The following is a 15,304-nucleotide window of genomic DNA, read 5'->3' on the forward strand; positions in this document are numbered from 1 at the left end:
CTTGAAACACGAAGTACGGGACATCTGGGAAAATATTCCCGTCAATTTCATCAGAAGTCTTTATTCATCGATTCCAAGGCGGATGTTGAAAATAATAAGTATCAAGGGACACATCACAAAATATTGAGGTAAGACTGTTTATATTTAACGAGTTACGACACTTTGAACTTTCGCGTAAGTTTGTCGTCAACAGTCGGTCCGCCATGTTTGTACGTAATAATCTGGCCACACGCTGTATATCTATGTGATAAAGCAAACTAAAGGATATTACGAGATATTGTGAAGTCTGCAGTCGGCAAACATAACTGAAAACAGAATTTCTGAATGAACCACTTAATACTGAGTCGTGGGGGGATGGGGTGATGGAGCCTCATTGTCTCTTATCTAGGAATGAATGGGGGGACTTGGGGGAGGGGCCATTTGTAGACAGCTATATTTCCTTGAAAAAGCGTATTCGAAGTCATTTCATAAAATGCATATTTCAGTAATACAGGGAAATTACTCAGCTCATTATTCTAGTATTCTGACAAATATTTTATAACATATTGAAGCAGTGACAAAACAGCTATATCAGCAAAAGTCATTACCATAAAATGCTGTGTACTGATATACAAATAATTTTGTTAAAAATGCTAAAGAGAACGTCGAAAATGGAGACGGCAGGGTATAAATGTGATTTTAACAATGACTAACAAAGTAGATGAATACGAAATGAAAGTCTGTATTCTGGGGAGTTGTCGAAGTGCAAGACGCCATGTTGGCATCAAGGTAGCACGGGAAAGGGAGACTACTCTATAAAAAACATAAGTCCATAGCACAATAAATGTACAATAATATTGCAGAAATACATTTGTGTAGGCACGTGCCTAATGACAGGTACGCTTCTGAACTGTGAAAAAAAACAAACAAACTAGCGGATATTACGACCCAAAGATCATACACACACCTGGTCCGGAATGGGGGACTCATCAACATGGGTGGACCTTAGGGGTCCAACATCGATTAGGTCACACACAGGTCATACACCCATGTGACGTCATGAAAACAAAATGGTCGACCACAATCTGCTCCTGTATACTACACTTCACATACGTAACGTGTGTTGAATGAAAGATGAGGTTCACTGTTACACTAATCCCGATTATGATATAATATGTGATTGTAATATTGATCAGTGAAACTATCAATATGTGTTTTCGTGTCTTTTCAGAGTGTGCAGACGGGAGTTTCGGACCTAACTGCAGTTCCTGGTGCAACTGTAGGAACACGTCTGAGGTGTGTGACAAAACCACTGGACACTGTGAGAGTGGATGCCCTGATGGATACACTGGGACGGGCTGTCAGAGAGGTAAGTGGAGGCTGACCAAGAGACGAACCCCATTACGGGTGTATTTATAGATGTTGGCTAGGTGTTGTGTAACGCCGCTCTCAGCAAAATTCCAGCTATATGACTTTTACTTTTGCACGTATATTTAGAACAAAAAGCATGTAAAACAAATTATTAACAATCGAGTACTTCGGAAGGAAACCGGGTTGCGACTCAGACTAAATCATTTACTTGCTTCCATGTTCTGAGTCGTTTTTTAGTGATTGACGTGAAGAGTTTTCCTGCAACATTTAGCAGTGAAATCCCTCAATAGTTATTGAGATCGCATAGTGACCCAGACTTAGAGAGCGAAATGTTCATATTTATACTCCACGATTCTAGAAATAAGCATGTGTCTAATATGTTATTTTAAAATAACACATTCAAGTCCATAACACAATAAATGTACAAAAATATTGCAGAAATACATTTGTGTAGGCACGTGCCTAATGACAGGTACGCTTCTGAACTGTGTGAAGAAAAAGCAAGAAAAAAACAGACTAGCGGTTATTACGACCCAAAGGTCATACACACACCTGGTCCGGAATGGGGGACTCATCTACATGGGCGGACCTTAGGGTTCGACATCGATTAGGTCACACACAGGTCATACACCCATGTGATGTCATGAAAACAAAATGGTCGACCACAATCTGCTCCTGTATACTACACTTCACATATGTAACGTGTGTTGAATGAAAGATGAGGTTTACTGTTACACTAATCCCGATTATGATATAATATGTGATTGTAATATTGATCAGTGAAACTACGAATATATGTTTTCGTGTCTTTTCAGAGTGTGCAGACGGGAGATTCGGACCTGACTGCAGTTCCTGGTGCTACTGTAGAAACACGTCTGAGGTGTGTGACAAAACCACTGGACACTGTGAGAGTGGATGCCCTGATGGATACACTGGGACGGGCTGTCAGAGAGGTAAGTGGAGGCTGACCAAGAGACGAACCCCATTACGGGTGTATTTATAGATGTTGGCTAAGTGTTGTGTAACGCCGCTCTCAGCAATATTCCAGCTATATGACTTTTGCTTTTGCACAGATATTTAGAACAAAAAACATGTAAAACAAATTATCATACAATGGATAGTGCTCTCGGCGGGATAAAAGTCAACGGATGTTTTCGGTATCCTTTGGGGTCATATATATAGGATACCGATGTAAATATGACAGGTCATAAGCACATTTTAGGGACTACTTATATAAACAAACATGGCGTCAAGGATCGGTGATCGTGTCCGGATTGGCGGCTGTGGTTACTGTCAGTCCTTTGATCCCAGGACATTCGTGCCTGGTTATGATTATGAAGCGAAGATAGAAATCCATTGACTTCCGAAGGGGCCAAAGACAGTTTCCCGACCGACTGTCAGTGTTAGCAAGAGGACGGCATGGGAATCCAGGTGCACAATATCATGCGAACATTAAAGTGCATTTGGTGTTCAAAAGGGTAATTGAAATTTTCTGAAATTCCACACGAGGTTTTCCGTTATTTTTCAAACGTAAGCTAAGATTTGTTGACAGCAATGCGCTCTTTATCATAAAAGCTTACTGGGAACTAGGTAACGTGCCCAAATGAATGATCAGTACAAACTTGCGTCACCGAGCTTGTGACGTCACGTATCACTACGCAAATATTTGTGACGTCATAGATATGCAGGCATATCCCACGAAATTTTGTTTCATGATCTGCGGCAAATAAAATCGCATTTTTTTTTTAAATTAGAAAGTAAGAATGACATTATATGATAAATAGGTTATCATGCTCGCTAAATACAATGTATATTCCTAATGCAGGATATTAACCATCCCCAAACACACGAGCGTGATAACCTATATTTATTAACAGTCGAGTACTTCGGTACAGTAAATCATTTACTTGCTTCCACGTTCTGGGTCGTTTTTCAGTGATGGACGGGAAGAGTTTTCCTGTAACATTTAGTAGTGAAATCCTTCAATAGTTATTAAGATCGCATAGTGACCCAGACTTAGAGAGCGAAATGTTCATATTTATTCTCCACGATTCTGGAAATAAGCATGTATCTAATATTATATTATTAAACAACACATTCAAGCATGAAACAAAAACATCACCAGATAGTTTAAGGAATTCTGGTGGCCAGTAGCTTTGCTTTCATAATCATTACAGGATATTAATATAGCGCACAAATCCACACCAAAGTGCTTGCTCAGGGCGCGCGCATTGTTTCCCTCGACATTGGATGTTAGTCTCAACGGCACGTCATATTATCAGTCTCAACTTCCTTGGGCGTATAGAACTAAAGTATTAAATAGTTTCATCTCACGTTCCGTCATCTTATCCGAGAAAAGCTAACTCGAAATGGGTACATCATCATAATTAAAGTAGCACATGAATGAGATCGTGCAAAATCAAAAACAAGCTGGGGGTCTTCCAAAAGTGTTTACTGTAAAATTGATTTCCTCATTTAACTGTAAGTGATAGTTATTTTTCGTCTGCTTGCAACTATTCTTCTATATATTTGTGGGGTAATATATTCCATTAGGTTAGAATCACTTTTGCGGGTCCATACTTTGTTTCAATAACTGTATTTCTGCGACCTAAACAAATCATCTCACTCCTTATCAAACTATGGAGGCTGGTGTATTTTCTTCAGTATAAATTCAGTGGAAATGGCACCAGTTGGCTTTCCACATTTTAAAATAATTTTATCTCTGAGCTTGTGTACAGCTGCATTGACATTTTGATGAATCAACAAGAGATATTCTACCAACATATCTTTGCAAAATGTCGCTACTGAGGTACTTAACATGACAATCAGCAAAGTAGAATTAAAACGATTCGCAATCTTAATTTCACTGTGTTTTGTTAATTCTTAAGTTTTGACCTGTATTTGACCTGTACCTTTTCACTGCAAACAGACAATATGCGGAGACCTGTATCTGTAAACGATCAGGTACCTGTGTACCGCGACAAAATGAACGAGGTCGCTTGCCACGAACGGAGAAACACCCGATTCTCACCCTCCAAAGATGGATTTCAAACTCCATGATGGTATATACTCTTCCAAAAAATTAGGGGATAATGAACTTTCAATTTGGATAGGAAGTGTAAACATTAACGAACGTTTCAAGGACAGACATCTTATGAACGCACCACCATTTCCCTCAATTACCACCCCGCAACACAACGAATGATGTGCACGTGCACAACGCAGTAGCCCCATACAGGCGCATGATTTTGATGTTTTTTCAAGAAGGTCGGGAAATTACTTTCCAGAATATTAATTTTGACACCCATCTTGCATCACACATTTGTTAGAGTATGTTTCTAGTCGTTTGTTTTAAAATGAAAATCGTATGCATGCAAATTACATGTCATACACCAATCATCTTTCAAAAGCGACTACATTCCAAATAACTATGGTTGTAAGGAAGTGCAATTGGTGATGCACTCTCAAAACATTCAACAATATGATATCAATATTAATCGTAAATACAAAAATGAACATCTCCTATTGAAGAAGATATATACAAGTCTGAAAATGCATCAGCTTCTCCTCGGTGGAGTCCCAGTTTCAGTCTTCTCCGTTCACACCAAAATCGCCATGGAGATGATTACATGCTCATCGTCTTCTATTGATAAACTTCAATCTACTCATTTTCGGGTCAATTTCGTGGAATGTGCGTACATGATAGCGTCATAGAAGTGTACTCTCTATACCATACCTGGTGGACAGGACTACACGTAGACGGATGTAAACATGGTGATACAATACAAATCACGATACGATACGAATGGTCTCTCCTTAACTGAATAATAGTAATTTCCAAATCTTAATTAAATCCGAAACTTACAGCAATGGAGTGTAGCTGAAGGGTCATCTTTGGATATTGAACCATACACTGGGGCAATGTTTTTATCACACTAAATGAAAAATAAATACAATAGAAAATATTTGTGTGGGGTGGGGGTTGTGTCAAAAAACTTGCTGAAAGAAACCTTAAAACCACAAAGCAGACATTGGCCCGTACGTCCTTTTTTCACACACATAGAATATGTCAGATTTACAACATACTTTCTCTAATATTTTCTCATTTAGTTGTGCAGTTGAGGTAAACTTAAACGTACATTGTCTCTAATTTGTCTTTAATTCTTTAACCATCGTCCTCCTTCTCTCTTATAAAAATTAAAGATCCATCCCGAAGAGTTGCGTCCCTTGGAGTCGCCCGTAATCCGTTACAGGGTTCGAGTATCCATTTGCCTTGATTTTGTCTGTTGGTGTCTCTTCACCATCTACATTTCACCAAACGTTTGGAATCTACATGAATTTTATAGTATGTAATAACTGACATCATGGTGAGTTGCAGATGTTTTTGTTTACATTATAATTAGGTAGCTCGGTAGAAGCACTCACCAGTAACTCTCTGTGCTGCAAACTGTTGTGTGTTCGCTTTTGGTGGCACTCAAGCTTTGTGACTTTATATGTGTTTAAATGGTTGATAATCCAATTGCTTCTGACTTCTGGCTTCTGCGTCTTGCTGCATTAAGTTTATCTAGATCACCATTATTTTTTTTAAAATAAACGTATGTGTATTTACTTCCGTGCTAAAACGTTTTGACAGTTTCGAATCCTCTCTGATGGGTCGCTGGTGAAATATACTGAACCTCAAAATAAACGGCATCCTACCAAAAGTTTCAGATATGTTTCATCTTAGTTTTAATTATTTTTTCACTTTTCTTAATATGTTAACCAGACCTGGTTTGTATAGCCAGTGTACAAGAAAATATGGTTTCAGATTATATACTTGATACAAAAAAAAAAAAAGACCCGTGAAGGTCCCGGGGTAGAATAGGCCTTCAGCAACCCATGCTTGCCATAATGGCGACTATGCTTGTCGCAAGAGGCGGCTTACGAGATCGGGTGGTCAGGCTCGCTGACTTGGTTGGCACATGTCGGTATTGCGTCTTGACGTCTGATGACAGAGTGAGAATGTGGCAACAGCGCGGGGGCCGTTTTGCTGATGATTCTGTCCTGGACAGAGACTTTTGGGCAGGTCCGAACATAATGGTGTTGGTTCCTATTGCTCTCAGTCACAAACTAGGCCGTATGCTATTCCAGAATATTGGTCTTGGTACAGGAAATGGTGTGACATCTGCCCGCTTCAGTGATCAAGTGCCGATACCGTTTGTCGGGCCACATTTTGGTCGTCATGGACACCACGTCTTCCCAGCGTGGCAATTCGCGTGCCAGTACTGCCAGACCAACTGGAGACTTTCTCCGTCCCCGCGGCATACAAACTCTTCAATGGCCTGCCTTCATTCCAGTCTGAAACCCGATAGAACACTTTTGGAAAAAGATTCAGAGGAGGCTCAATGATATGCGACCAAGGCCGACAACTGCAGCTAAACTGTCTCAGGCGTATCTTTGCATCACAGTACAAGCTGAACAATCTTCAGTTGAATGCTGCTCAGTCTCTGCCTAAAACAGTTCCATGGACTTTAACACAACCCTCGATTTCTCATGACTTATCGGAGCTCGTAAACAAGCAAATGTCACCAAATGCTGTTAAAGGTCACACGCAACCCCAAAATCAAACATAATTAAAACACAATTATCACTTATTCATGACATATAAATACATTGCTGCTTGTTAGAAAACAAATAAACACAATTATAAGCGTACAATCGCGATTCAAAAGTGCAATATTTTGTACTTGGGCTTACATCCCTCGAAACGAAGCCCTCGGGAGACGGAATCCAAAATCCAAAATCTGAGAGAGAAAGAAAAGGGAAAAAGAGCAAGAGAACCCCCAACATCCGCAGATCGCGCCTTGGATCTACCAAGAAGTGAAATAAAGACCTACAGTGGGCTGAAGAGTCGAGAAAATGACAGAGGTGGCAGAAAAAGACCTAGAGATGACCACTTGTAAAGATTTTGTGACAGCGGTAATGGCGACCACGGCTTTCTCACCTGTGACCGACATAAGTCAGAGAAGAAAGCGATCTCTTACATCAGAAGATCCTAACACGGATACAAGGTGCAAGAAAACTAGAGGTGAGAGTGAATCGGTTGGGGCTACCGCTTTTTTTTCGCCCGACTCTAGCATAGCGGACTTAGTGAAACCCATGAACTCACTTTCAAATGTTTTGACAAGTCGTATAGACACCTTGGAACAATCTGTGATTAGGAAGATGGAAGAAAGCTTCAACACTAAGATTAGAGAAGTTAGGGATAGCATGGACAATGAACTCGAGGAACGCATCAATGAGATAGAAAATAAACACTATGCCGAACTTGACGATGTAAACAAACAACTCCTGGGTATGAAGGCCGATCTCTCGAATAAAGAAGAAGGGAGAAAATGAAACTCAGGGAGAAAATGTAAAAAACAAGGTTCTTGGAGTTATACGAGATGGACTTAAACTTCGTGATGTAGATATTGTAAAAGCAGAGAGAAAGCCAGCAGGAAATTCACGCTTTGCCGGTGTCATCATAGCCACGTGCAGATCAGTTGAGGACAAGGTAAAGATCCTGAAAACAAAGTCAAAACTACAAAATGCAAGGAACTTTAAGGATGTATACATCGTGGGCGACAAGTCGTACCAACAAAGGCTGAATGAGACAAATCTCAAAACAATCGCAGCAGTATTGGGAGAAGATAGAGTGAAGATGAGAGGGTCACGTTTAGAGTTGACACGAGGTCGAGGCTACCTCGACCGACACAGAGAGGAAGTGGGCCACTCTGAAACAGACAACAACAGGAGAAATGAACAAAATGCACGTGCAGACGGCGAAGGCTGGGAGACTCAACGTCCAAGCCGGAGGGGTGACAACATACGGAGCGAGGACAGGAGTTCACGGTTGTCAAGGGGTACAGGTTGGGGCGGCCGAGGAAGGAGATAGGTAATTTGCGGGTTTTGGAACGTGGCAGGATGGTCGAATATACATGATTCTGAAAACTCCATAATCCGCAGTGAGGCAGTGCAGTTCTTGGACTTCGACATTATTGGTGTGGCGGAGACCCACCTCCGTGGCAACGAAGGTCTTAACCTCCACGGTTATGAGTGGTTCGGGCATAACCGTTCTTCTTTGCATGTCCGAGCAAAACATGGATCAGGGGGAGTTGGTTTTTTTGTTAAATGCTGGCTATTGAACTCTTTTGATATAAACGTGTTAGATAATACGCATGAAGGTATACTGTGGATCCAGTTGTGTAACAGGCAGGACCAGTCAAACGTGTATGCCTGTGTGTGCTATTTACCCCCTGAACACTCGACAAGAAACATAAATGCTTCTGAGTTTTTCGATGTATTGCTGTCTCAGATTTTAGAATACCAAGCTAGTGGTGAAATACTGTATATATGTGGTGATTTTAACAGTCGGTGTGGGGAGCTGGATGATTACATTGAAGGTGTTGACAAACTACCAAGACGAAATGTGATTGACCTTAACTGTAATTCTCATGGACGGCGTTTTATTGAGTTTTTAATTGATGCAAATTACTGTATCCTAAATGGTAGAAATTGTGTACAAAATGATTTTACATGCGTATCATCGAAAGGGCTATCTGTGGTGGATTATTGTATTGTCCCCCATGAATCAATGTCAAAGGTGAGTGACTTTAAAGTACACCGCTCGAAAGCAGTGATAGACAAAACAGGTACTATAGGCAAAGTGGATGGACATTTGGTCACCAAGCTTGACCACTCCTTGTTACAGTGGACCTGTACTATTGATGTTGCTGTAGGAACACATGACAAACCTGTAGGGATGCAGCCTGTTAAAGTTACGAAATACTTTACATCAGATATTCCCGGTGATTTCATGAGCTCAACACAGTGCCAAGCTGATCTAAGTGATCGGCTTCACCGCCTGCAGAACTCCCAGCAATCCCAGCTGGACCTTAACGCAGCCTCAGACCATTTGATTGATTTGATAAAGCATGAAATGAATGAAAAGCTTATGGGCAAAGCTTACTTGCTCAATTCCCATTCATCAAACAAGCGTAGGAGAACGAAAAAGCCATGGTGGAACGATTGCCTTACAAAACTGTGGAATTCCGTATGTGAAGCGGAGAGGACATGGTGTAAATGCAAAACCAGGGCCAACAGACAGTCACTCAAACATGACTATAAGGTCAAACTGAAGTATTTTGATAAAAGAGTTCAGAAGGCTAAACGATTATTCGTAAAGGACACTTTAAATGACCTGGAAGAAATGTGTGCATCAAAAGACAATGAGTTTTGGAAACGAATCGGACAAATCGGTGTTGGTGGCGAAAGACACAAAAGTATCCCAGTGTGCGTAACTATGGAAGATGGTTCGGAGTCTGACGTCATTGATGACGTACTGGAGAAATGGAAACACGACTATAGTGTACTTTTAAATGGTGACTCACGGGAAAACAATGTAACTAATGACAACATACTGACAGCTGGAGGTAACCATGTTTTGTTTAATGACAAAATCAGTATGTTTGAGGTAAGAACTGCTATCTATAACGCTAACAAGGGTAAGGCGCCAGGGTACGACAATATCCCTATGGAAGTGTTAAAATCTGAAATTATTGCTACTGCACTACATAAGGTTTTTAATGTTTGTTTTTCCAGTGGAAAAATACCAAATATCTGGTCTAAGGGAATCATCAACCCGATTCCGAAGAATTCTACGTTGGACCCTAAGGATCCTTTATCATACAGAGCTATTACTCTCACAACTTCAGTATATAAACTCTACTGTGGTGTGTTAAATAACAGGCTGCAGTTATGGACAGAATCAAATAATATACTCAACGACTCCCAAAATGGTTTCCGCAAGAAACGATCAACCGTAGACCATGTACAGACCCTCACATCTATTATAGAAACTCGTAAAGCCCGCAAACAGTCAACGTTTGTGGCGTTCATTGACTTCAGAAAAGCTTATGACTGTATCGATAGAAATATCCTCTGGGACAAGGTTGTAACTGCTGGCGTTGGTGGGAAGATGATAAATGCCCTACAATCCCTGTACAAAGACGTACAGTGCTGTGTGAGGCTAAATGGGCATCTAACGCCATGGTTTGGTGTGAATCGAGGATTGAAACAAGGCTGCTTACTCTCCCCTGTGCTTTTTAACTTTTTCATTAATGACCTCCTCAATTTGCTAAATGACAGTGATATCGGCGTTGACATAAATAATGCCAAGATAGCCTCACTAGCATATGCTGATGACTTAGCACTCCTGGCGGAAAATGAAAATGACCTTAATGTGTTATTAGATATTCTTCATACCTGGTGTTTGGAAAATAAACTTAACATTAACAGTGAAAAGTCAAAAATTGTACATTTTAGGAACCCGTCCCAACACAGGACGAAGTTTGTCTTTAATACTGGGCCAGAAATATTAGAAGTTGTCAACCGTTATACCTACCTTGGACTCCTTTTAACTGAAAATTTAGATTTTAAGGCAATGGCAGGTACAGCGGCCAAATCTGCTAGCAGAGCACTCGGCTTACTTATATCAAGGTTTAAGTTATTGGGCGGTATGCACTATGATACATATACCAAACTGTATGACAGTATGGTATGGTCTGTTCTTGATTATGGCTCCGCCATATGGGGTACCTATGATGTTTCGGCTGTTAACGCTGTACAGAATAGAGCCATTAAATTTTTCCTTGGCTTGGGAAAGTTTGCCCCTAATGTAGCCATCAACGGGGATATGGGTTGGATACCACCCAGTGTTAGACAATGGACAAGTGTTGCTAGGCAATGGATTCGTTTTAAACACATGCCTGACAGAATTAACAGCTTTGTTTTTAAGTGGGCTGAAGTTAAAGCGGGAATGAGTATTAGAAATTGGAATTTTAGACTTAGAAAAAAGCTCAGTGACCTTGATATGGGGTATGTTTTAAATCCATCCTATAGCCCAAGTAAAAACCTGATTTGTACAGAAGTAAAAACTAAATGTATGGAAGAGTATAATTATTTTAAATTGGAAATATCTGTTAAATCTCGAAGAAGGCCGAAGGGGTTTAAACAAGCTAAGAACATACAGGCTTTTTAAACATGACTTTTACCCTGAACCCTTTGTTACCTGTAATATGCCTAGGTGTTACCGATCAGCTATGGCCAAATTTAGGTGTGGTGTAGCCCCAATAAGAATGGAAACTGGGCGATATGAAAACCTACCTGTTACAGATAGGAAATGTTTCAATTGTGCCGATCGTGTCGAAGACGAGTTTCATGTACTGTTTCACTGTGATGTATATAAGGATATTAGAGAAAAACTTTTCTCGTTTTGCTATTCCCGTGATGAGGACTTTTATGATTTAACAAATACTGCAAAAATGCTGATATGTCAAAGTGCCGATATTTTTTATTATTTTGCCAAAACCTGCTTTTTAATATTACAGAGACGGAAACGTCTTTTATACTCATAATGTTTTACCAGTTGTATGTTTTTACTACATCTTATATATGCTTATAGGTTTTACGATTTGAAACGACTACTGTCTCTCATAACTCACATTGAGTGGTTCTGTACTTTTACATATGTTTTATATCTGTTGTATATCATGTTGTACAGAAGTGAGACACAAATAAACTATTGTCTGTCTGTCTGTCTGTCTATCGGGTTGGGGGTGCACCGAAGTGTAACGACGGCTTCCGATTGGCTGGTTCATTTGCTGATACGCTGAGGGCTCATAGTGTGTTCGGAAAGATGATCTGTTTGATGGGCATTTTAGAAGCATGACGAGTCACAAGAAAGTAAGATTCTTTATGGATAACAAATTCTTTTATTGTACTTAATATGTTGTCTCAGTATGGATTCATATACCGTTGTCAGACAAAATCATAAACACTAGAAGAAGTTGTTATCCATAAAGAATATGTATGGAGATGTTGGATTTTGTAAATACACGTTCTCTTTGCGTTCGATCCAATCAAAATCATCTCAGTGGAGATGGTTCGTGGCTGGAAAGTGACATTTGTCCGAGTACAAAGCAGGACTTGAAACTGACCAGAGTTTGCGCCAGTTTCCGTCAGATCCAGGTGTAGCGGCCACCAAATTTCCGAGTCCCGTGCTGGGATTCGAACCACGGACCCTCTGATCCGGAGTCGGACGCCCTGTCCACAGCAAGCTGACAAGGTAAGGATGTCATCTTTGGGATGACTCCACGCCCTGCTACACTGGCACCAAAGAAAAAGGGGTGTAGTTTGTTTCCATCCCATAGACATAAAAACATGTCACATGTACAACTGTCACAACTGCCTAATTACATAAAGTGACAGAGACAAGACTCGGGTGCACGAGTCATAAATCAATTTATTTTGTTTATGGCGTATAGCCTGATAGGTGTTAAGTTCAAATTGCATGTGGCCAATGATATGTATTCACACTAAAATCTGTGTATTGCATATTGTCTTTACAGCAGACAGCTAGGCAGGCAGACATACAGGTGTCAGTAAACCAGACTTTGTGTTTTCTCTGCGTCAGATGCTGCTTACAAAGTTTTTTTTATGTAACGAGTAGATTATTTACTAGTTTATGTACACAACCAAGACTAGACTACTGCTCAAGACCTCATACTCCGGGTATGTTCACTGCCCATACCTACCTACCTACCTACCTACCTACCTACCTACCTACCTACCAACCTACCTACCTACCTACCTACCTACCTACCTACCTACCTACCTACCAACCTACCTACCTACCTACCTACCTACCTACCAACCTACCTACCTACCTACCTACCTACCTACTTACCTACCTACCTACCTACCTACCTTCAACCAACCAACCAACCAACCAGACGTATCACCGAGGCTGGGCGCAAGTTCCTGTGGCCTTCATCAACTGTCCCATCCACTCCACGTACAGACGGTGTAACGCTGTTGTCAACGCCCAAGGAGGCCATACACGTTATCGAATTTCTAACCACACTGTCTGAAATTTGTCTTTAAGTATTGATAATCAAACATGTCCATTTTGAAATCTTTCCGACAAATATTATCTATATTACATGTGTTTGAAGTAAACTGATTACAATTTCTAAAAGGGAGTGACGTTTTTTGCGTTTCAGTGTAGACTAAAAGTTGAAATTGGCACAGTTTATCACATAATTTAGAAAAATATGCTCATTTAGTGTTTAAATATAGAGCATGCTGACGAACACTTAGTCGGCTGTAGTTTCAGGAGCCACTGTAATGCTATGTGTGGGTGAAGGATAAAACCCCAAGATAGTACAAATGTCCTTTCAGGTTGTCCTCGGGGACGCTATGGTTCTGGCTGTATGGAGACATGTGGACATTGTGCTTTGGGAGATCAGTTCTGTCACAGCGTGGACGGGACTTGTACACATGGCTGCCAGAAATACTGGAATGGGACATTGTGTAAAGGTTTGTAGTTCTTTCCTGAGCACCATCTGTATAACGTTCTTTAAGAAACATAAACAGTACCCATAACTGACATGATGCAGGAACACGGTGTACTAAATATCTTTTCTAAACAATTTCTTTCTGCTTTACTGTTGGAACAAATAACATATACTCTATCACATGTCAATTTAGTCTCAATCGTACAATCAATTCAGTTTATTGCAGAGATTTGTTATTGAAGTGGCTTAGTCGCTTCTATTATAGGTGTTATAAGGTTTTTGTCGCTTCTTTTATGATGCGAAAGGGTTTTGACATTTCTATATTGGGTATGGAAGGGTCTTGTCGCTTCCATCATGGATTTGAAAATGGTTTTGTGACTTTTGTCAGTTTGTAGCTGACACAACATGGATGAATGTCATGTTTATTATGAAACACTGACCCATTTCAAGAATTCTTGAAACTTAAGGTAAATTATACCGTAACTATATCAATAGACATTTCACTTATTAGCAAACTGACCAGAGATTCTCAATACATTTGCGCAATACATTGTGATTAAAAGCATGTGCAATATGTCCTGTCAATGCACGTTCTGTCTTGCACTGTAGTTGATTCATTTGTTTGTATATAACCGTTTCATCCAGTAACCCTTCATTGTTGTTTTAGTGCGTGAGTGTCACTGTACAACGGGATGTGATGTCGACGTCCGGTGTTCTAGTGAGTGTCTCCAGGGTTGGTCAGGCCCCACCTGTCAGAGACGTGAGTAGAACACCATGTCTGTTGCTTGTTGTGTAGCTATGCTACGATCATGTTGTTACCCGGAATTAAACATTTGCGCGGCTACTACTATTAGCATACACTTGTGTTGTGGACACTCCAGATTCTGATTGTAGATTGAAGGTACGTGCTCAACCTACATACTGTGCAAGTCCGTTTGGGGTTGTGGGTTGGGTTCTGATATCTTTCATGGAGATTTTCAGATGTTGCAGATATCTGGTACCCATTCTGTGATTCATGACGTCAGGCATACTATTTGTCAGTTTTTGCTTTGTCGTGTTTCATCGAAGGAATCACACCAGTTCCTTTTCGTGTAGCATGCATGGAAAATGAATGTAAGGGATGACACTCAATGCATATGTCTACACCTACACGATACCGTTCACACGGAGGTAGCGGATGAGACGCTAAGTCAGCATAACGGGAACAAAACTCCCAATGCCTTTTATAGTTGTTGTCTTATGAGCAGTCACGGACTTGTATTTCATTCGCGACTATTGTCAAGTTACAATAATTATCTGTCGTAAAACGTCAGATTAGGTATTTTGTTATAGTTTATCATTGAATAGGTCTGACTGACTAGGCAGAATATGATAACTTCCTAGCTGAAATAATATAACAAATGTAATATGTCTGTTACCAGGAAACATAGCTCTGAACAGACCAACAATACAAAGCAGCACTGAAAATGACTGTAAGTGGGCGTACACAGAGGCCAAGGAAAAGGTGTGTGGAGACAAGACTTCCTCCCTGGCGGTGGACGGTGTGGTCAGCAGCGACTACTGGTCAGGGGCTTGTA

The 15,304-nt window shown here is 40.5% G+C and overlaps 1 protein-coding gene across 1 annotated transcript in view; it reads left to right on the forward strand.

Moving 5' to 3' along the window:
* Positions 1-15,304, forward strand: part of LOC137296249 (multiple epidermal growth factor-like domains protein 6) — a 289,784-nt gene that overhangs the window by 236,942 nt on the left and 37,538 nt on the right. Inside the window, exons 16-17 of the mRNA XM_067827995.1 lie at positions 1,211-1,348; positions 2,166-2,303. Coding sequence (XP_067684096.1) covers positions 1,211-1,348; positions 2,166-2,303 — 276 coding nt within the window. The remainder of the gene's footprint in view (positions 1-1,210; positions 1,349-2,165; positions 2,304-15,304) is intronic.

This window comes from Haliotis asinina, chromosome 9 (genome assembly GCF_037392515.1).
Source record: "Haliotis asinina isolate JCU_RB_2024 chromosome 9, JCU_Hal_asi_v2, whole genome shotgun sequence".
Lineage (NCBI taxonomy): Eukaryota > Metazoa > Mollusca > Gastropoda > Lepetellida > Haliotidae > Haliotis > Haliotis asinina.